The 21,401-nt window shown below is 53.3% G+C and overlaps 1 protein-coding gene across 1 annotated transcript in view; it reads left to right on the top strand.

The window, feature by feature from the left end:
* The window catches only part of CAPN13 (calpain 13), a 62,619-nt gene extending 41,574 nt beyond the window's left edge, over positions 1-21,045 (top strand). The window contains exons 9-23 of the mRNA XM_045550615.1: positions 1,184-1,258; positions 2,687-2,832; positions 4,580-4,728; positions 7,686-7,717; positions 8,849-8,909; positions 9,966-10,168; positions 11,137-11,173; positions 11,527-11,583; positions 14,653-14,710; positions 14,802-14,860; positions 16,480-16,548; positions 17,181-17,256; positions 19,210-19,338; positions 20,355-20,410; positions 20,967-21,045. Coding sequence (XP_045406571.1) covers positions 1,184-1,258; positions 2,687-2,832; positions 4,580-4,728; positions 7,686-7,717; positions 8,849-8,909; positions 9,966-10,168; positions 11,137-11,173; positions 11,527-11,583; positions 14,653-14,710; positions 14,802-14,860; positions 16,480-16,548; positions 17,181-17,256; positions 19,210-19,338; positions 20,355-20,410; positions 20,967-20,993 — 1,234 coding nt within the window. The 3' untranslated portion in view covers positions 20,994-21,045. The remainder of the gene's footprint in view (positions 1-1,183; positions 1,259-2,686; positions 2,833-4,579; positions 4,729-7,685; positions 7,718-8,848; positions 8,910-9,965; positions 10,169-11,136; positions 11,174-11,526; positions 11,584-14,652; positions 14,711-14,801; positions 14,861-16,479; positions 16,549-17,180; positions 17,257-19,209; positions 19,339-20,354; positions 20,411-20,966) is intronic.
* The last annotated feature ends 356 nt before the right edge of the window (positions 21,046-21,401 follow it).

The raw sequence follows: 21,401 nt of genomic DNA, 5'->3' as shown, positions 1-21,401 counted from the left end.
GCTGGGGCCCACTGCCTAGGAGCATGCCTCCACTTTGAAGAGTGGGCCGCAGGAGGGGCTCCCTTCTGCTGTGAGGGTCTCCTCCGCACCACAGCCCCTAAGACTGGCTTCTGGAACATCATTCCAAGGAAGCAGACAGCACTAATAATAAATAAGCAAGTGAGAAATCATTGTGTGCTGACTACGTGCCAAGGTGTGGGTGACATACGTGTGATGACACGTAGGCACCTGGAGTCCAGGGAGAGACAGCAACCAATACATAAGCATGAGTGACACCAGCTGCTGAGACAGCAGTGGGACCAGGGCCATGGGAGCTCCAAGGATGTGGAGTGGGTGGGCTGCAAGGGCCAAGCAAGGCTTCCCGGGGGGTGATGTGTAGGAGTTAGCGGGTTAAAGAACTGAGGGCAGGGAGAATGTTCCGGGTGGACAGAGCAAAGCCGGTGGGCTGGGGGAGACAGGTATTTTCAAAAAAATGAAGACACTCATTATTGCTGGACTATAGAATTCAAGGGTGTAGGTGGGTGGGGAAACAGGGAACTGGCACAGCTGGAGAGGTGGACAGAGGCCAGGGTTCTCTTTAAGAAGTTTGAGCTTCACTTTGAGAGTACTAGGGAAGCGCCGATTTGCTTTAAGCAGGGAAATGGTGTCATCAAGCTTATATTTTGGATAGATCACTTGGATGGCAGTGTGGCCAATGGATGGGAAAGTTAGAAGTCCCAGGGGGAGGTGAGGGTGGCCTGAGCTGGGATAACAGCAGTAGGGAAGGAAATACGTGCATGGCTCTGACAGGGTAAGGAGGTGGAATCAATAAATGAAGAATATTTGGTGACTGGATGGGGGGTGCGAGAGCGGGACTCCTCACGTTCTCGCTCAGGCAATAGGAGGAGGGCAGGGTCTGGGACAAGGTGATTTGTGATCACGGTGGGGACTCCAGTGGAGATGAGCAGGATGCTGAAGCACAGCTCCATCGAGAGCTCAGGAAAGAGGATTGGGAAGGAACAGGTATTTGGATGCCATCAGCAGATAGAGGGTGACTGAATCCTGTCCCTAGGTAGAATGGCACTCTCCACTCGTTCCCCAGGAACTACTGGTGGCCTATGCAAAGGGCCCCTGTTGGGCTCCATACACAGTTGATAAAATCTTCTGGGAAATCTCACCCCCTGGTTCATGTCTCCACGCTCAGGTCTCGGGAGTGGCGGGAAACCAGTGACCCAAGGAAGAGCCAGCTGTATGAAAACAAGGAAGATGGCGAGTTTTGGTATTTATCCATCTTATAAAATGATATTTTAGATCTTTAACTTGCCCAAGGCCTCAATCCCTACCCCTTTCCCTAAACTCTTATGAGGATGGGAATTAGCTTTGCAGAGACCTATTTAGAGGGAGCCTGTTTTCTCTACCAAGACACAAAAACTTGAGGTGGGGAGTTATTGTGCACTCCCTCTTTGTGGGAAAGTCATTTCAGTTTTGAAATATTGGACTTTCCAGGACATTTAAATGGCAAGAGGGAATATTGGCACCCATGGTTTGAAATCAACAGGTTCCTGGAAACCAGGATGCATGGTGGTTGTGCCTGTATCTTCTATGCCATATTATTGGGACTGGGAGCTCCCCAGTCTCCAGAGAGCAGCAGGACATTTGTCTCCCAGCCCTGACTCTGCAGTTCTGGGTGAGATGCTGGTGTCATCACCCAGAAGTCATGCAGGACTAGATGTTTTTTTTTTTTTTTTTTTTTTTTTAAATTTTATATATATATATTTTTTTTTATTTCAGCTCATCATGGGGGTACATAAGTTTAGGTTATATACATTTTCCATGTCCCACCCATCCCCCCGAGTCAGAGTCCCAAGCGCGTCCGTTCTCATTCTCCAGACAGTGCACCTGGCACTCATCATGTAGTCATACCTCCATCCCCTCCCCCCCCCACCTCCCCGGGTCTGCACCTTCAAGCATGACCATTCCCCAGAGGGTGTGCAACGCACTCATCATGTAGGCATACACCCATCCCCTCCCCCCACCCCCCATCCCAGGGGACTAGATGTTTTTAAAACACGTTCTCAGTGTATGCTCACATCTTAGAGGATGAGATGGGCATTTCTCAGAGAGCTGCCTGGTTTGCTGAGTGACATATTTAAATGAAATTTAGCATGTGTGGAGAGGAGCCTGGGTCTAAGTAATTAACAATCAGGGGGACAAATGTAAATTAGGAGGAAAATGGTCCCACTATCTCTACTTTAATCACAGTAGAACGTGGGGTTTTGGGTGTGGAACCCATTTTATTCTGCTAAAGACCTCAACAATGAACTTGGCAAAGGACCCTGGGGAAAGGTGATTTTCCTAGCAGTGTGGAAGACCCATAGCAGAGACAGACCAAGTGGTCATCCCACTGGCCACGAAACGGCTCACAGCTGGATCAATAAGGAGATGGTGTTAGTGATAAAGCTCCTACCAGGTGACATGCAGAACTTGACTCTGTTCTTGACCTCCCAACCACTAGAGGAGAGGGACGGAAAAAACAGAGGGGTGCATGACGGTGAATGAACCAGAATCTGACTCTGGTCTTTGGGTAGGACAGTGGCCAAGTCAATGGATTCTTTAGCTAACACTATAAAGGCACACTAAAGTGATGGGAACCGCCACTGTGGGGACAAGCAGTTACCACTTAGTGATATGTACCTGTTTTTAACAGGATGTCACACCAAGACTTCCAAGAGAACTTCTCCTGCCTGTTTATATGTGCCCAAACTCCAATCACCCTGGACCATGGAAACACGCTCCATGAAAGATGGTCCCCAAAGGTGTTCATGAACCAAGTGATCCTGAGAAATACTGCAGGTAATTATGACCTAATGATTACCTTACCTGGCCGGAAGCTGGCAGCCCAGCCCTGCCCTAGCTCCAGCTCTCTCTGGCCCCTGATTCTGAACCATCAGCTTGAAGGGACAGCGACTACTTCTCCAGGGAAATGATTGCTAGTGGGGAGGGCGGAAGAGTCTCCAACATGCCTCCTCTGGCCCTCCATGCTGTACCACTGTCCTCCCCTAACTCCCACCTCCTGGAGTAGAGCCAGCTCCCTGCCCTTCAGCAAATGTACAGGACAGCAGGGAGGGCTGTGGACAGAATGCTGGGCAGGAGGCAGAGCCCAGATTGAGCCATCAGCTCTGCCACACGTTAGCCTCATGACTCTGGGACTATAACTGGTCACTCTGTCCTCAGCCTTCCCAACTACAAACAGTGGAATCAGCAGTCCTTGCCTGTCCCTTCAACCCACAAAGCACCACCAGACACAAGGTGGACAATTCCTGCCCTGTCTTGGTTGGTGTAACCTGAGCAGCCTGCTGAGGTCCCAGAAGTCAGTGCCTCTTAGCCTATTTCTGGGCTCTCCTGAGATGAATCTTGTTGACCATGACCTTGGGAGAGTCACATTCCCCCACTGTGCCTCCTGTTCTCTATTTGTGACATTAATGAGTGAGATATTCCCCTGTGAAGATGAATCTGAGTGTGCTTATATTCTTGATAAAAGAGGTTGTGTAAACAACGCATTTGTGCGTGTGAGGGTGCATGTGTACGTGTTTGTGCCGAGAGGTACGCGTGCCTTCTGCCGGACACCTGCCTGTAGAGAATGGTTTGCTCGAATGACCCCGTGTACCCCAGGGTGCTCCTCTTTCCCACCTCCAGGCTCTAGTGCATCTCCCACACTGCTGCTCAGAGAACCTCATCCCCAGGAGGCCACGTGCAGACCCTAAGGAACTGCCGGGTCACTCCGGGGCAGCACATTTACCAATTCACCTTCCTGAGCTACACCTCTCTGACCATATGGCCAAAGCCTTCTTCCCTGGATATGATGCATGTCAATGAACTAACCAAAACTATCATTGGGACCATTTTTAATAGCACCTTACAAAGGAGAGAGGAAAGGGAGCCAGGGCCTGAGCACCTGCCATGCTGCTAGGTGCATTTTAATGCGTCGTCTTATTCAGCCCTCACAGAAAGCCTGGGACATGCTGGGCCTCTACATCTCCCCACTCCCCTTCAGACCTTCCTGGTTGCAACCCAAACCTTCTGAGGTGGATCAGTTCATCTCTAGCTTATCTCCATCCTTTCATGAATTTGAATCTGGCAGTTTTCACATCAGCTCGCTCTCTCTTGTTCTGGCTTTGACGAGCATGCTCGGGTAGGAGAGTACCATGAATTGCCATCTCTCTGCCCATTTTCCTGTCCCCAGTGGTGCTCGGGCAGTTGATGCCATTTCAAGGCTTGGACGGTTACTGCCTGTGTGTAAACTCACATGTATCTGTGGACTCTGGAATTTCACTTGTTATGAAAATAGCCCTTGGCTTCACAGTTTAAGAAACATTTTCACCCAGTGGAGAGTATACTTCCCCTCCCTGTTTTTAAGAGGAGACTGAGGCTTAGAAAATAAAGAAAGCTGTAGTATAACTAGTAACTGCGGGGATTGGGGCCTTTAGTTTCCAATCCAGAGCTCATAATACAACCCCACAGGGCCCTCTGAACTGGACATGGCCCCAGCTGGGAGTCCCAGGAGTGAGCTGAGCTCTGGTAACAGCTCTGTCTCATGCAGGAGGACCTCAGAGTGATGCTCACTACCCCTTCTCTGTGCAAGAGCACACGGAAGGCACCAACGTCGTCGTGTCTTTCACAGTCACTGCCATGCCACCAAGTATGAAAGCAGAAAACGAGGAATTTCCACTAGACTTCCAGGTGCTCAAGGTAAGACAGCCTGCTTCAGGCCTTGCTCTTTTGGAAATTTGTTTAAACTTTGGGCTGGCGAGAGCAGCCGGCCAGGCTGGGAGATTTGACTGCACCATGCCTTGGAGATAGAGCCCAAAGAGGCTGTAGCATACCTCTCATCCAAATTATAAATTTGCGAGAAAACCTGAGACCAGGGAAGAGATGAGACTTGACCGTGTGTACAGTGGGATTCATCTGCCCGTGTCACTTGTCAGCCTTTCCTGGGATGCTATAGAATGTAGTACTTGCTACTCAAAAAATGGTGTGGGCCAACACCGGCTGTTGTAACAATGCAGGTTCTTGGGCCCTCTCCAGACCTTCTCAAGCCTGAAAATCTGCATTTTAACAAGCTCCCCAGGGGCTGCTTATGCACATTAAGTTTGAGAATCACGAGCTAAACTTTGGGAGGAGTTTAAGAAAAGAAAGCCCTGGGTATAAATCCAGAAAGCATGTTTTTCTCTTATGTTTAGACCAAAGTCCAGTTGTAGCTCGGTGGCCGGAGTGCAAGCGTCTGTGTGGCCACTCGTCCCAGACCAGGGTTTCCCCTCCACCTGGCCTCTCCCTTCATGGCTCTCCCAACCAGCTTCTCAGCTCCCGGGGGCGTGCCCCTCCACCATGTTGCCATCACACAAACCAATCATGAGTAGGATCAGGGAATTCGTTTTTTAAAATACATTTAAAAGAAAAAAGTTACAAAAGAAAATATTGAACCTCTACTCCCTCCTCTTCCCCAAACAATTCAATGCATCCCAGAGATAAAGTGGATAGTTCTCAAATCATACATGCCACCGTGTCTCTGCTCTAATGTGGATAATTACGGTCTGGCACCCATCACACGCTGGGATCCTCTCCGAATATTAGAGTTGAAGAAACTGAGGCCCAAGGAGGTAAAGTGACACAGTCAGAGTTAATGGCAGAGCTGGGACTGGGTACCAGAGATGCCCCAAGCCTTCAGTCAAACATACAAATCACCTTTGTAAACATATCAGAGGTCCATTAATAGACTAGGCTGGAGCTTTGATTCCAATATTTCGAGAAGTGATTCCAGTTTCTTTTCACTGAGATGAAGGCAAAACTGGCAGCCTTGGGTCTTAGCCCATTTATGGACAAGCAGGGCTCCTGGGCCCTCCACCCACGGCCGAACAGTCCTGCACACCGGCTGGGGTTCACACTAGTAAGAGGCCTCTCGGTGGTACAGTACAAGCTGTGTATCCCTTGTCCGAAATGCTGGGGATCAGAAGTGTTTCAGATTTTGGACTTTTTCAGATTTTGGAATATTAGCATTATATATGTATCAGTTCAGCATCCCTAATCTGACAATCTGAAATCCAAAATACTCCAAACTCCAAAACTTTTGAACGCCAACATCAGGCTCAAAAAAAAATGTTCATCAGAGCATTTTGGATTTTCAGGCGAGAGATGCTTAACCTGCACTTCAGAATTATAAGCATGTTCACATTCCTTGTTTCAAAAACCCAGACAGGCTCTCAGAGCCTCCCTAGGACATGACACCTGAGGCTGCTGTTCACACTGTGAGCGACAGTTGTGTTGATGTGCCCAAAGTCTTACAGTTCAGGAACCCCGCCAAGATTGTAACTGTACCATTTTTAACGTGATACCAAGCCCCTTCTTTACTGCTCAGCCAGAGATGCATCATTTCTCACCATTCCCTGCTTTGCTGAAGGAGCACTCAGACCCAGAGCTCCTCGGGCTCCTGAAGATCTCAGAGGATCCTGCAGGATCCTAACTGAGTTAAACACCGAAGAACAGTCCAGAGTCTGACATCTCAAAAGACACTTGGGTTCCATTCACAGTTCAGCTGAGAAACAGGCTAGGTGTGTACCAGCAGCCCGGCACTCAGAAGTCACTTGGCCCTAATGGTGTTTGTGGCTGCAGTACTGACACAGCTGATATCATGGTCCAGCCCTGGCGGGGCCCATGACTCCCTACTTGCTGTGGGCACACTGCTGTGCCTTACATCAAACCAACACTGCTGGTGTATGAACAGGCAGGGAGAAGACAGGACAGTGGGAGGGACAAGGGTGGAGGCACCATTTCATCCTCACCCCAAAGCTCCTCCCATAAGCCACGAGTTTCCACCTCCCACCCAGCTCACCCTTGGCCTCCAGAGAAGTCTGCCCTGGCAAACAAGAGGTCTGTACACACGGGTGGGGCCCAGGCTCAACAGTGGAAGAGAAGCAAAACCCACACCCACTGGAGAGGACATTGCCTGGTGGTTGGAGCAGGGCCTTGATTACAAAGGAAGCAACACAGTTTGCTCAGTCCTCAACTCTGCTACTTAAACTGCTGAGCCTCAGTTTCCACATCCAAAAAATAGGGAGCCTAGTGTCACTTGCAAGATTATTGTGAATTTCCAACAAATTGCATGGAAGCGCTTTGCAAACTGTAGAGTGGCTTAAAAATGGAACTGCATCCTCAGAGCCACTGCCCGGAAGGATTAGAACCTGAGTATTCCCCCATTGTGTGCATACAGGCATTCCTACAAGCCGGGGGCAGGGGCCTAGAACAAATTCCCATCCTATTTTATTCTATCTGATGGAATAAAAGAAATCAACTTCTCATGGAAGCACCCAATGTCAGGGAATTTATATTTGCTCAGCTTCTGTCTCATCTGAGGCCCTGTCAGTATGTCCCTCCTCCTTCCAGTGTCATCGTCACTGCTGTGAGTAGTAACCACACCTTGCCAAGCTGGCAAAGGGACCCTTCCTCCTCTCAGACACCTTCTACCCTCCTCGGTGTCCTTCCTCTTGCTGCTCTGTACAACTGAGTAGCTTTCCTTTTTTACAACCCACATAGGGAGCAAGTAATTGTCCTGGTTCACCCCGAGGTGTGCCAGGAAACAGTCTGGCCGTGCAGGAAGGAGTGCAGGGCCGAGCAGCCTGCTCAGGTCTGCTTGCCTTTTTATTGGGTTCCAGTTCCTGAACCTGCCTTCCCTCTTCCCCACAAGGTGACTCCCAGGTATAGCCCCCAGTCGCCCTCTCTGGGCTTCCCACGCCTTTGCTGCTACCCAGTGCTGAAGTGTCACACCTGTTCCAACGCTCATGGCCTTCATGTGTTCATGGCAACAAATTCAGTCTTGCTATGTCTTATGTCAGATACAAGCTTAGAATCTCCAAACAGTTCAACAAAGCAGGAAAATATTTAGCTGTCCTGGTCTGAAGGTTGGACCCTTTAGGCTGTTCTCTTGATTAATGTTCAAGTGAAACATCTTTGAGCATGTGGCCCTTGACAGAGATAAGATTGATGCAGCCAGTTCCTTGCTATTTAAGATGAGAGCAGCACTAAGGGGTACCTTGGAAGGATCGTCAGCCTCCTGAGTTAGCCCCCAGACGCACCACAGATAGGGTGCGTGCTCTCCAAAGGCAGCTTCAAGGCACATTCTTGAGCTCCTCTTGCAAGCAAATTGCCACCCCTCCTAACAGATAATCTGGCTCACTATTAGTGAAAGGTGACTTAGGACTATGAGGAAGGCTGAGGACAGATGGAGTCTGGAATACCAATCCTCACAGGCACTCAGACCCCTCCCATTGTTGGGAGCTCTGAGCCGCCAAGAGGGAGGTGCATCCTCCTGGGGACTGCAGACAGAATTGGGGAGCAGGACATGGCCACACCCAACAGATGGTGACTGCAGCACCTCTAGGCCTTCAGGGAAGCCCCAACATGTTGACAGAGGCCAGGGCAGGGAGGCTCAGAACAGGGGCTACTCAGAAGTCCAGGCAGAAAGCTAACAGCAAGGACACCTGTCTGTGACAGCAGCAGCCCAGCCACAGAGCTGGGGGCTAGGATCTGACCCTGGCCCCCAGTACCCCAACCATGGAAGTGGAATGTTTGAAGGGCTACTAGGGAAACATTGAGGTGCAAGGAACAGGTCAGCATTTCCACTCTCAGAGCTGGAGGGCAGGGTGAGACTTAATCCAGGAAACGGCAGAAGCCCCATCTCGAGAACTGCAGAGTCAGGCCTGGGCATGACTAGCCCCGTGTTAATGTGATGCTGGGTCCTGCGAGCACTGGACCGAGACCTCCCCTCACGCCCCCACACTCACGCTTCTCGCTGCCACTGAGTGGGTCTGTTCTGTAGGATCAGCAGCCTGGACAGGGCGCAAGGGGCCGGCAAAGGGAGGAGGAGGGCAGGCGAGCAGGTAAGCAGGGAGGTCCTTACCTTCTAGTCTGTAGACGGCACACCACCCACACGCCTCTGCACGCACACTGTCTCCCCACGTGCACACGCATGCGTGCACACACACGGGCGCACACACACACACCAATACCCAGAGCCACAGGGCATTGCTGACCCTCTGGAGAAGAACTGATTCTGTCACTGCTTTTTCCAGAAGGGCCCAAGCAAGTCAGACTCCCAAACCCACCGGGGCTGCCGTTAATGTCAGCAGAATCGCTTTGCAGACTTCACCAAGTCCCTGCCATACACCTGGGGCAGTGGCCTGTCTCCTGTCTCACTTTGGAGCCCAGCCCTGGCCCTACACCCTGAACAGAAACTCTCCCCTTCCCTCTGCTTTTTCCCCCGGGCAGAGCTCATAAATAACCATTTCCTGCTCCGTAACCGTTCTAAATGGAATCCCCTTGCTTGGCTGTAGTGGGGAAAATTTGTTTAGCAAGGGGTTTTTATTATGTGATATGTATGTGACATCCGGTAATAGGAACTGCATTATATTTATTGTTTTATCTCTAAGAAAATATTGAAATAAAAGGAAAATGATCAGGGCCTATTATTCTCCAATGAGAAGAAATCTTGGGGCTCTACTGGCAAGATGCAACAGAGGAAGTGAATAGAATTCAATTCTGTAATACTATGGCAGTCCGTAGTATTTCTCTAAAGGTTCAGGAGAGAAGGGGCTTTACGGACCCCAGAAGAAAATCAGTGTTGAAACAATGCCACTAGTTTCCATGGAAGTCTTCTCTGCATATAAGAGAGAGAGAAAACCCAGAAACCCAGGGTGCTGTTAGACTTAGTGAGATAAAGCTGTGTGTCGTATCTCTTTGCATTCACTGTAGTGTCAGGGTCTAGACGAAATAACAGTCTACCTGCTTTGTGAGAGTTCAGGTGGGCACTGTCTCCCTTTTCAGGGCCTGCCCTGCTGTTTTGGTGAACAGAGAGGGTCTGGAAGGTGGTGGGTCTCTCCCGGCGGCCGGGCCCATGCACAGACGGGCTGTTCTCACAGTCATCATGTTCCTTCTAGTTCCAGCAGTTCCGGGAGAGTCTGCCGCCCACATTTTATTCCCCATTCAGAAATGCTGTCCGGGGTATAAACTATCAAACCAAGCGCAACTTCACAACGTCCTTCCATCTGAGCCCTGGGACCTATGTCGTGGTCCCTGAAACACAGAGAGATGCAGCTAAGTTCTTGCTCCGAATCTTCCTGAAAACGCCAGACAACGACAGGTACAGAACCCCTGGGATTCTAAACGTTTTATTCTATTTAATTTTACAAAAATGTGTGGTGTCGTCATGGGCAGTGGTCTGTCTATGCAGCATGTGCTGTGTTAGTGGGGGACACAACACGGGCCCAGCTCTGGAGCAGCTCACCGAGAACCAGACCACAGACAGGCTGAGGCCCTCGCGAGGTGGAAATGCAAAGTCACGTGGGAGGGCTGAGTGGAGGGACCCACTTCTGGCAAGAGGGACTGAGGAAGGCGTCTCGGAGGAAACGGCACCGGAGCTGGTCCTTTGATGGTTCCGAGCAGGCGGAGGAAAAAAGCGTGAGCAGCAGCAGGGAAGTGGGTGAGCACAGGGCTGGTTGGAGAGTGGGTGGTGTCAGCATCTGCACAGGGAGGTGGCGTCTGGCAAGCCTGGCACGCTGTCTGAACTGTGGCCAGAATGTGGGGTGTGGCGGGGAGACAGTGAAAGATGGGCCTGAACGACAGAGTCCAAGCGTGGAGGGTCGTGCATCCAAGTCAACAGGTCAAGACTGGGATCAACAAGTGCTCACCCACTGGGCCCCTCTTGCGCCCAAGGCAAACATCGCTGTCATCAGGACGGTCTTTGCGGTTGAGCGTGGGGGAGGCCTTCTCACTCCGGCATGGCAGGCAGCCGTCATACCTCCAATTCGAGGTGGAACATAAGACACAGCTTATCTGCCTTCTCAGTAATGGGGGTCGTGGTATGTGTGTATCTGATTGCAAAAGGAACATCTACTAGACAGTTCCGCGTCCACCCGAAAGGCCGGGCACGTGGCCATGGTGCTTGTCTGTCTGCCGACTGCCTGGCTGCCCACCTCATGCCCTACGGTGCTAAGGGCTCCCCACTCAGGCCCTTGGCAGCGCCCAGTGCCATCCGAGTGCCCTCCATATGCAGGCCCCTTCGAGTGCTGTGCAGGGTGTCCTTGTCACACTGTGCCCTTGATTTTCCAGGAGCCGGAGAAGCAATTTCAGCCTCAGAGCACGGAAGGTAGGTATGCAGGAAGGTTTGGCTGGGTAGCTTCATTGGCCACCTCCCATCCCAAAGAGCTCTGTCCCCCTCCTTACCTGTCCTCTGACCAGTGAAGACAGAGACACCCCGAAGGGCTGATGACGGCTCGCAGGGGTGGGGGAGAGGGAAGAGACCAGCCTCCAAGGCCAGGCTCAACCCGACCACCCTCCTTCCACAAACTTCGGGTTTTTTTATTCCCCTAAAGGTTTTGTCCAACTTCCCGATGAAATCTCTATCTCAGACCTAGGTGGGGGTTGTTGCGCCCTCGCTGTCCCAGACAGGTGGCTTCCTTCCCCTGAAGTTTCACGTGGGTTGTTTTCCCTTTGATCCAGGAAAGTCTTTCAGAAACCAGCTCCCAGCAAAGCATTTTCTACAGATACGCTCAGCAGGTACGGTACCTCCCCCAGGGGCCTTAGCGGGACGGGGGATGGAGGGCCCCTCCCAGGCCCTTATCAGGATGCAGACAGAAGGGCCTTGATGGATTGTTTATCAGCCCGTCTCCCTGGATCGCCTCCAGAGCTGCTCTGGCTGCCAAACTCTGCAGGGAAGCAGCGTCGTACCCGGTGTCATCTTGGTGACATCCGATGGAATGTAGAGTTTAGAAAGGGAAGGGATAATTATGAGGAGAGGGATGTATGGGGTGTGTTGCCTTTTAAATCTTAAAGCAAGCAATTGGCAGTACCCCTTGAAATCTTTCCTTCTCCACTCGGCCACCTCCCACCAACCTGGCATCGTTCCTCCCGGGAGCTGGCCAGCTTCAGAGAGCGGCAACAGCGTTCTTGCTGCCAAGCCACCTAGGTGCACATGGGATTTTCTTAATGGTTTAATAAACTGTTGTAGAGAACTCCTTGACTTGTCAGGATAAAACAGCTGCCAAGGGCTCTGCACGACGGGCCTTTTACTATTAACAATCACGTTGGTGTGAGAAGCAGAAAGTGATGCCGATGACCGTGGGTGCCATGCCGGCTTGAGCCAGGCAGAGGCCCAGGGCAAGAAGGATGCCAGGCCCTGCCTCTGTGTTCAGAGGGCCAACAGGGTGGTGGTCACCCAGCGGCAGCCTGGGCCCAAGAGGAGAACAGAAATGAAAACCGAAGAATGTGGCTGGAGTGAGGGGCACATACAGCAAAGAGCAGCTGAACGTGAAACTCTGTGAATTCAGTATCAGCCCGGGATTCAGGCCGCCATCTGGGCTGATTCTGAAGGCACTTTGCTTGATGCAGGACAAGGCCGGATGACTGTCCTCAGTCTGTGGGCTCCCGAAGGCAGGGATGGTGTCATATGCACTCCTCGTCCCCAACACTGATCACTGTCCTTGGCACAGAGGAGGTGCTCAATCATTTCCCTTGAATTCAATTAAGACAGATTAGCTCCCCCAGAGCAGATGCCCAAGCTAAGGTTAGCTGCCTCGAGGTGGTTAGCAGGGCCTGATTAGGATGCCTGAGACCCAGCTTCTTTCATGGCAGGTGGCAAATTCTCACACATGGTCCGTGCACCTGCACCTTTAAGATAAAAATAAAATTTGTCATATGATAAGATGGGACAGATTCCCTAATCAAGACTCTTCCAAACAACAGCCAAATGCCTCCTCACAGAGGGTGGCTGGCAGCCCCTATGGGGCCTTTGTGGGAATTAGAATAAAACCCAGATGCAGCATCATGCCAAGGTGCATGGCTACAACAGAGGCTGGATTCCAGCCCCTTCTCACCTCTCAGCTGGGCATCCTCGAGCAGGGCCCACCTGGCTTTATTCTGCACAACCTGCAAACTATCCTCAGAGACTGTGTCCTCCCAAGAGAGTGTAAAGCAAAATATTAATGCATGCATTCACTCTGTCCTCTCTCCTGATCTTTATGTAGCTTCAACTAACTTTAAACTACTACAAGCACTTGCTACTACCACTACCATTAGTTCCCTTTACTACCCAAGCTAGAGGTGATGGCGCTGCTACCCAGGGTCTACCCATGGGAGAGGAAGGGTACACTTGGGCTCTGGGCTGGGCCAGGTCTATCCATCATCTGTCCTTAATTCCACTGGCAGGCATTTGCCAAGCACCTAGGACATCCCAAGTGCCACCCTAAGCTTTGGGCGTACCAAAGCACAGTGCTTGGGTGACTTACGTTGTGGTGGGAGAGGCAAACATTGCAATTTTGGGGGCTTTGTTTTAGAAATCCTCATCTCCATTCCTACCCTCACCTCCTTAAACACTTTTGGCTGGTTATGGGAGTGTAGGATCCAAGTCAGGCTCTGTGGGGACGCGGAGAGGGAAGAAGACGTGGCCACGCCCCGGAGCTGCTTATGATCTAGTGGAGGTTCCTCATTAGCACGCCAACTGCTGTCCAAATGGAGGTGATATCATGCTTTTGAAGAGCAACTCCATTGATGGTGGGTACACAACACCAACTTCCCTGACGTAACCGAAAGTGAGGTGTTGGAGAAATGACCCGAGGACCCACTTCAGACGGTGGCAGGATGCTTGTTCAGGGAGCATCCTGCGGGTTCACCCTCCCGGTGAAGAACCCCACGAGGGCTGCGCAGCTGTCTGTGCTCTCAGCCCTGGGAGATGGAAGGGGCATCGCGTCTGTTATCTGTGAGGTCCTGGTTCTCAGAAGACCCCCACGAGGCACGTTCTACCACCTGGCCAGTGCCACTCTACAAAGCCCTGCTGAGAAACCTCACTCCGGCACCAGCTCCCCGCAGAAAGGCGTCCCCAGTGTGACGGTGGCACATCTTCCCCTCAGCCCTTCCCAGGCTGCGTGTGAGGAACGGCCACATGTAGAACTCTCGGCGTCTCTGACGCTGCCTGTCAAGCTGTCCAATGTCCCCAGTATCAAATAGAATGCAGTTAACTCCTCCAGAAGTCGACGCCGGGAAAAGTTTCTCCTTCCCCCCAACCTCAATTGCCTCCAGCTCTTAGTCTAAGGAAAACATGACATCTCCCTTTTTCGCTTCAGTGGCTGGGAAGACTAATGCTAAGTAATGTGTTCAGTTAGAGCAGCTTCTCTTAGCCCACGTTTCTGGTATTTTTAACTCCTTTCATCACACACGTGCACACACACACACACACAGACACGGTAGTCACATTGCCCCCAGTCTCTTTCTGGAAGCAGATGGGGAAAACACCCAACGGGCTGAGTTGAGTCATTCAACACCTTCCCTGGGGCTCCCACTTGCGGGGACGGTGGGGAGGAGGCACACACGGCGTTCAGTCCCATAACGAATGCAGAGAGAAACGCAGGGCGTCCCACGCCCAGTGCCAGCGTCGTGGCCAGCACTGCAGATGCTCAGGGGAGGGAGTGACCGCCATGGCTGGGAGCCATCAGGGGAGGCTTTGTGACAGAGGTGAGATGGGCACGTGGCAGGAACTCAGTGCTCAGAAATCGAGTGCTTTTGCAGACAGGGCCAGGCGGACGTGCCTCTCGGGTTCTGGCACTGAAGTGCTTCCTCCCTTGCTTGGATCAGGGGCTGGACATAGACGCCACCCAGCTCCAGAGCCTACTCAACCAGGAACTCCTGACAGGTAGGAGCAGCCCACGGCCTGCTGGCCCATCCTCGACCCCTCTGCCACCTGCCCCCCAACACGTCAGTCCCTCCTGGCCTTCCCTCCTCAGGACCCCCGGGAGACACGTTCTCCTTGGACGAGTGCCGCAGCATCCTGGCTCTGATGGACGTATCCTTTGCAGTCGTCCCTCCCTCTCTCTGACAGCCCCTCTCCCCAGGGGTCCAGTCGGGACAGCAAGGAACCTTTCTCACTCAGTATTTTCTCTCCTTCTTGGCCCCAAGTTTCCATGGATTCGCTACTAACTCACTAACTCTCCAGGCCAACCACAACAACACGACAATAGGCCCAATCGAGCAAGCACCTACTGTGTGCTGAGAATTGTACTGGCTTATATATATATATATATTTTTTTTTTCCTTATAGTTCTTGCAACAACTATGTGATGTAGGAAGAATTATCTCATCATACAATGAAAGGAACAGGGGTTCAGAGATGTTAATTTGCCCAGATCATGCAGCTAGTCAGGACTTGTGCCCAGATTTGAAGTTGGGGTTTTCAGCCCCCAAAGTCCACGTTCTGACCTTATCCTATGCTGCCTCCTTAGAGTACCTGTGGGACCATTCTCCCTCCCAGCTCTCCCCTTACCCCTGGAGGAGTCACCACGATTTAAATTTCTTAACAAGGCCCCCACTCAATAGAGATAAGAATGACCAAAACATAGAAAAGTCCCTGGTGGGCACAGCAGCTGCACCCCATGGCTGCGACTGTGATGCGTTAGCAGAGGCGGCGGCTGGGTGGAGGCCAGTCAGTGACTCGCCCCAGGTCAATGGCGACAAGTGGCAGGAACATGAACCCGACCCTGGGCTCCTGACTGTCCTGATTTCACCCCCCGTGAGCGATTCTCCCCTGACACCCCCGGTCCCAGCAGGCAGGAGAGGCTGACTCCGCGTGTGCACGCCCCAGCTGCTGCCTGGCCAGCCCCTCGCTGGGCCGGGAGCTGTCTCCTGAGACAGACAGATCTGCCCGCTCTCCCACTGCCAACGAGGCTCGATCGGGACTGCGAAGCCGGCCACTGTGGAACAAGAGGGCTTTTTGATGGAATCATAAGTCAGGCCCTGTCTCTGTTGGCTGTGGTTTGGAATCACTCAGAGACACTGCCCATCCCCCACAGAGGAACCCAAACGGTCCACGCAGCCCCATGGCCCAAGGGAGGTCATGTTGCTGGACGCCTGCAAAGGGGACGGACCTTTCCTAGCCTCCCCCTACCCCCCCCACTGGCTCCCCTTCCAGTGCTCAGAGGTCAGTGCTCTTCCTCTCTTTGCTCCTCACTGAACTCACTGCAGGGAGTGGGCAGGTCTGGCTTCAGTGTGGACACAGAAAGCATTCCCTGTGCGCCCGTGCACGTGGGACTCACACCCTTACCTGCATACGCTGCTTCTGGAGTTGCAATGACCCCTCCTGCCCCTCCCCACTCTCCCCTGCCAGAGAGCCCCCTCTGACTGGTAAGCCTATGTCCTGGGCTTGCTCTCTTCCCCCGGATGCAAGTGACATTGGCCTCTTTTTCTCAGGGCTTCCTTCTTCTTCCAGTTGTCCATTTTTCTTTGTAAAACAAATCTAAGCCAGGTCCCTTTCAGACTTGCAGGAGACAGCTGGCGTGGGGCCACATCTAGGTGGTGCTGAACCAACTGTTACTAGTGGTGGATGGAGCTGCTCGGGCTTTGTTGGCAGGACCAGGGGCCCCTCTGCTCATTGCACGCCGGGCTGTTAACTCTTAACTCCCCATCCAGCTGCAAGTGAACGGGCGGCTCAACCAAGAGGAGTTCACGAGACTATGGAGGCGCCTTGTCACCTGCCAGGTATGGGCATACTCTCCATGACTAACTAACGCTCTTATTCCATCCAGTTTAGCAAATGTTTACTGGGTGTCCTACCCTGCATCAGGGCTGAGGGGTATGAAAAGAGAGGAAACCTCACCCCTGCCCTCCAGGAGTGCTCACATTTTGTTTGGGGAGACCAACATGCAGCAGGAGGGCACAAGGCCCAGCGGATCAGGGGCAGGGTGGGGGGTGCTGTGGAGGTTGGGGGAGGAAGACATCCCTGGGGACTGTAGCTAAAGCTGCCAGGTAGCATTTTCCTCCTTGTTCCCCCGCCACCCAGTACACATCCCTGGCCCTCCAGCCCCTCTCGTGCCCTTGCAATCCATGGCCCAGAGGATCTGTCAAAGCAGATGTGGTCTGGGGCCCTGTGTGGCCTCCCTGTTGGTCTTAGGACAAAGTCTGAACCATCAGAGCAGCACACGAGACCCTCTGAGCTGGGCCCCTACTCGGGGTCCAGGAGAAGCCCCCTTCACTCATCCCAGTCTCGTCTTCAGATCCCAACTGAGACTCCTCATTACTCCCTATAAACTCATGCCCACCCCGGGACCCCCTGCTGTCCAGGACGTCCTCCACGTCCTCACACGGACTTCTTGCTTCTGTTCCCACATCAGCGTGTTTTCCAGAACACCCAGAAGAGCCCTGGAGTCCTCCGGAGCTCAGACTTGAGGACGGCCGTAGCGAATACAGGTAGATGGACGCCCTCTGAGCTCGGATGGCGGGGCCGTAGGGTGGGTGGGGTGGGTGGGGGCCCCCACCCTCTGCACGCCGCAGGCCAGGCCGGCGCAGCAGTGCGCCCAGTCAGGAGAGGGCAAGTGCAGCTCCTGCGTCCTCCCCTGGGTCACGCTGCCCTCGGGGCCTCCAGGACTCTGGCCTCAGACATCCTTTCCCTGCCTGAGTTCCCCTACGCCAGCCAATCTCCCCACTGCCTTTTCCCCCAGCGCAGCGCTAACTGAGAAAATAGCCCTGCAGGATTGCTGCCCTTCCAGGAATCGAGACGGCCTCAGAGCCGCTCCGGCTCAGTGTCTGGGCCATCAGGGTTAAATACCCGCGGGCAGGCTGGTGAGCTCCCTTCTCCCTCTTCACAGAGGGTCTGGGCTAAATCCAATCAAACAGCATCTGTCTGCTTCAAGGAGGCAAAAGCTTTCTTTCCTGGGATAACGATGATAATACCTTAGGGTGCGTAAGTGCTTCATGGTTCACCAAGCGCTTCTATTGGCGTCCTCTCAGTCGACCGACGTGACTACCTGCGCACTGGGAAGGGCAGGGATCATTATCTCCATTGCGGCTGATGGGGAGAATAATCATAAAAAGATTATGCAAGGAAATGGCCAGCAACCTTAATAAAATGTAAAATCAGGTTCCCCCAGGTAATGCCAGAAGGAAAGTCTCCATAATTCTCCCTCTAGGGCTCCTAGCCTGGGGGGCGGGGGAAGACGGGACTGCTGCACCCCTGCTCTCCTGTAACGTACACCCTCCTCTGTAGTCCTTCGTGACGTAGAGCTGGGTTCACAAACCTGAGCGTGCGTCGGCATCCCCTGCAGGGCTTGTTAAAACACAGATTGCTGAGCCCCCCTCAGCATTTCTGATTCAGAAGGTCTGGGTGGGGCTCATGAATTTGCATTTCCAGCCGGCTCCCAAGGGATGTGCATGCCCTGGTCTGGGGACCACAGTTTGACAACCACTGAAGGGCCAGTTAAAGATGACATCTCTAAAGGAGAGCTCACTCATGACACCAGAGTAATAAAAGGGAGAAAAATAGAGACTAGTTCAAATTCAACTCAAAAGCCTCCGGAAGCCAGGCAGGTAACTTAAAGGGCAGTGCACTAACTGTAAGAAAATGGGGGATTTGAGAATGTGGCAGGCTGGAGCGTGCACGCTCTGTCTGAAGGCATTTACATTCACGCTTTCTTAACTGTGCTGGAGAAACCAGCGTCTCTGGCTGCCTGGGGCCCACAGGCCACCAGGCTTGTCCCTTGAGGGGTGGTTTGGCTTACAAGGTTCTGCGTGGTCCCCAGGGCTTGCAGGCCTGACTGTGCCAATCTGCACTTGGCCCCTGTGTGGTTGGTGCCTCCCTGGAGCTTATGGCTAGACAAGCAAGATGACAAGGTGCCTATCTCCTGCCCGCCTGGTGCCATCTTCTGAGTTCTGGTCTCTGAGGACCAGCCTTTTTCCTGGATGGCTGACTTAGGTGTGCCCCTCTCCCAGGGACCACACCTGCCCACGCTGGCAGCATCCACATGTAAGACCCACGTGCCATCAAGGATGGGGGAGGAAGGTTGTTTCACCAGCAGAGAGCGGCCTGGCAGAGGCAGGGCTGGAAACAAAGCCCAGGTGTCCCGGCAGCTCCCACACTTCATGGGAATTATTAGATGATTGTGAAGGCCGATGTGTCCCCAAGACAGTCAGTGTCTCTTGAGCACGAGTTGGTCTCTGGCCAAACTTCCGAACTGTGTCGCTGGGGCCCAGCAGCCAACAAAAAGGAGAAGACACTGCAGTGAGGGGGACCGGCTGCCAAGCCAGGCAGAGTAGGAGCTGGCGGAAGGCCGTGGGCCCTCTGAACAGTCTCTCAAAGCTGGTGAGGCAGAGGACCAGCCCCGCCCGCAGCCGCCTCTCCGCTCACACGCTCGCCCTGCTGCCCAGACTTCCTCGCAGGCATCTCCATCAGCGATGAGCTGCTGGGTCTCATGACCCTCCGCTACAGCGACAGGGCCCACAGGGTCAGCTTCCCCAGCCTGGTCTGCTTCCTGATGCGGCTGGAAGCCATGGCAAGTAAGTGTCACCGGGGGACACCCGGGAGACCTTCACAGTGGCCCAAGAGTGCAGGAGAGGACCAGGAGCCCACTCCTGCCCCAGGCCTGGGCGGGGCCTCCGCGGCGGGGTGGGCTGGTGTCCTGCGCGAGGCGCCCTTGCTCCCAGGGGACAGAGCCAGCCGGGCTGCCAGTGATGTCGGCGGCTCCCTCTGCACGCCTCTCCCCAGCACATTCCCCTGTCGGCTCCTCTCGGGAACACGGTTACTCTAAACCACTCTGCCCTCTCTGGGTTGTTTATAATTGAAACCTGCTCTTCAGTCATGCAATGGAGGGTGTGAATCTCCGCTGAAGGAATTGCACACACAAGTGAATAGGTGTGGGCAGGAGGCCCCTCCCTGGGGTGCAGAAATCCACCGTGTAGGCCAGAGGTTTTCACACTTTCTAGCAGCATCACCCTTTGTTTTCAATGAAACCATGTGTGCAAACCCAGGCCCTAACAAAGCGGAAGATGGCGCAGCTGTGGTTGTGGTAGCGCAAAGGCCAGACCCCTGCGATCCTCACCACCCGCTGTGAGGCTCCTCTGCAAACCCCACAGCTCTGAGCTGGGCAAGAAGCTTGAAAGACTGGAGCCCTGGGAGGGTGAGAGAAAACCCGAGGCACAAGCCTTGCCTCCCAGAGAGTTCTCAGTTGGACAGGGGAGGCCCCCAAATTGTGCCTGTGAAACAAAGACAAGCCCACACCTCCCCAGGGCCAAGTGCAGGGATGCAAAGTGCAAGCAGCAGGAGGAGGGCAGGCGTGGGGCAGGCAGGCCCGGGGAGCTGTGCTGAGGAGGTGCACCTGAGCTGCCCAGGGAGGGGGCTTGGCTGCAGAGGGAAGAGGACGGGAGGGGGCACGCTCTGAGCGGAGGGAGGAGCTGCTTTGCACAGAATCCCCACATCAGCTGTGTTCAGCTCCTTGTGGGCCCAGGCCCGCCTCCCCTCACCTGCCCCGATTCCCTCCTCTTCAGTCAGTCAAACCTTTCCTTCTTGATCCTAGAGACTTTCCGTAACCTCTCCAAGGATGGAAAAGGACTCTACCTGACAGAGGAGGAGGTAGGCACTGTCCCCTCCCCGGGACAGGCACAGTCCCAGGCCGCCTCTCCTGACCTGATTCCACGGGGCATTTTTCTCCCCGAGGGCATTGAACCCTCCGTCAGAGGCTGGCCAAGCTGCTCCCCCCCTCCACCCCTGACTCCGATTACTGCCTTATATATCGCTGGCTGCCAGGCCGCTTTAGGATCTTGGCAGACTGATTTTATTTTTTTCCAATAGCTTAATAAAGCAGAGGATTATGTGGAAGTCATAAATCCAGGAGGGAACAGAAGAACGTTCAGTCGCGGAGCTCACTGTGCTTTAAACTGACTCCCACCGGGTTTTAGAGCCTCCTGGCCAGCCAGCGGGTGGATCTCCGCCACCCCTCGCTGTGGCTGCTCAGGGAGCAGCAGCTGTGCCGGGACAAAGGGCTGAGACCTCCTGCCTGGTTGGAATTAGCTGGAGAGGGGCGATGGGACTGGACTGAGACCTGAGGGAGGAGGGTGGCACTTGCTCTGCTCTGTACTGTGCTAACAGACTTGAAGAATTGGTTGTAATGATGATGCTTATTTTTCAGTGGATGAACCTGGTCATGTACAACTGAGGCAAGACGTAGAGCTGACCTCACAGTTCAGGTAAGGCCTGTGGCTTCGGAACCACCTCCTCCTGGGAGCATGATTCTGCTTCTCCAGGAAGCCACACGAGACCCTCTCCCTGGGATTATGGAGCCCTTATCTGTGAACCAAGGGTCAGCTGCTCAGGGCCCTTGAGTGTCAAGGCCAATGCTGCAGACATCAGCCAGGCCATGTAGACCAGTGGATGTTTACGTAAGGATGTGGCTTGAAAGACATGAATGAGGGATTTAGAATTCTTAATTGAAGTTCCAGAGAAACACAGGAAAGGCAGTAGAAATGGTGGAAACAGAATGGTGTGGAGCGATAGAAATAGGTCTTGGTGAGAGGAGAGTCGGTTCCAGCCCTACATTGCCTTGCTGGGCAGCTCCAGCCAGATC

This window comes from Lemur catta, chromosome 4 (genome assembly GCF_020740605.2).
Source record: "Lemur catta isolate mLemCat1 chromosome 4, mLemCat1.pri, whole genome shotgun sequence".
NCBI lineage: Eukaryota > Metazoa > Chordata > Mammalia > Primates > Lemuridae > Lemur > Lemur catta.
Note: the sequence above shows the minus strand (reverse complement) of the source record. Positions and strands in the feature narration are given on the sequence as shown.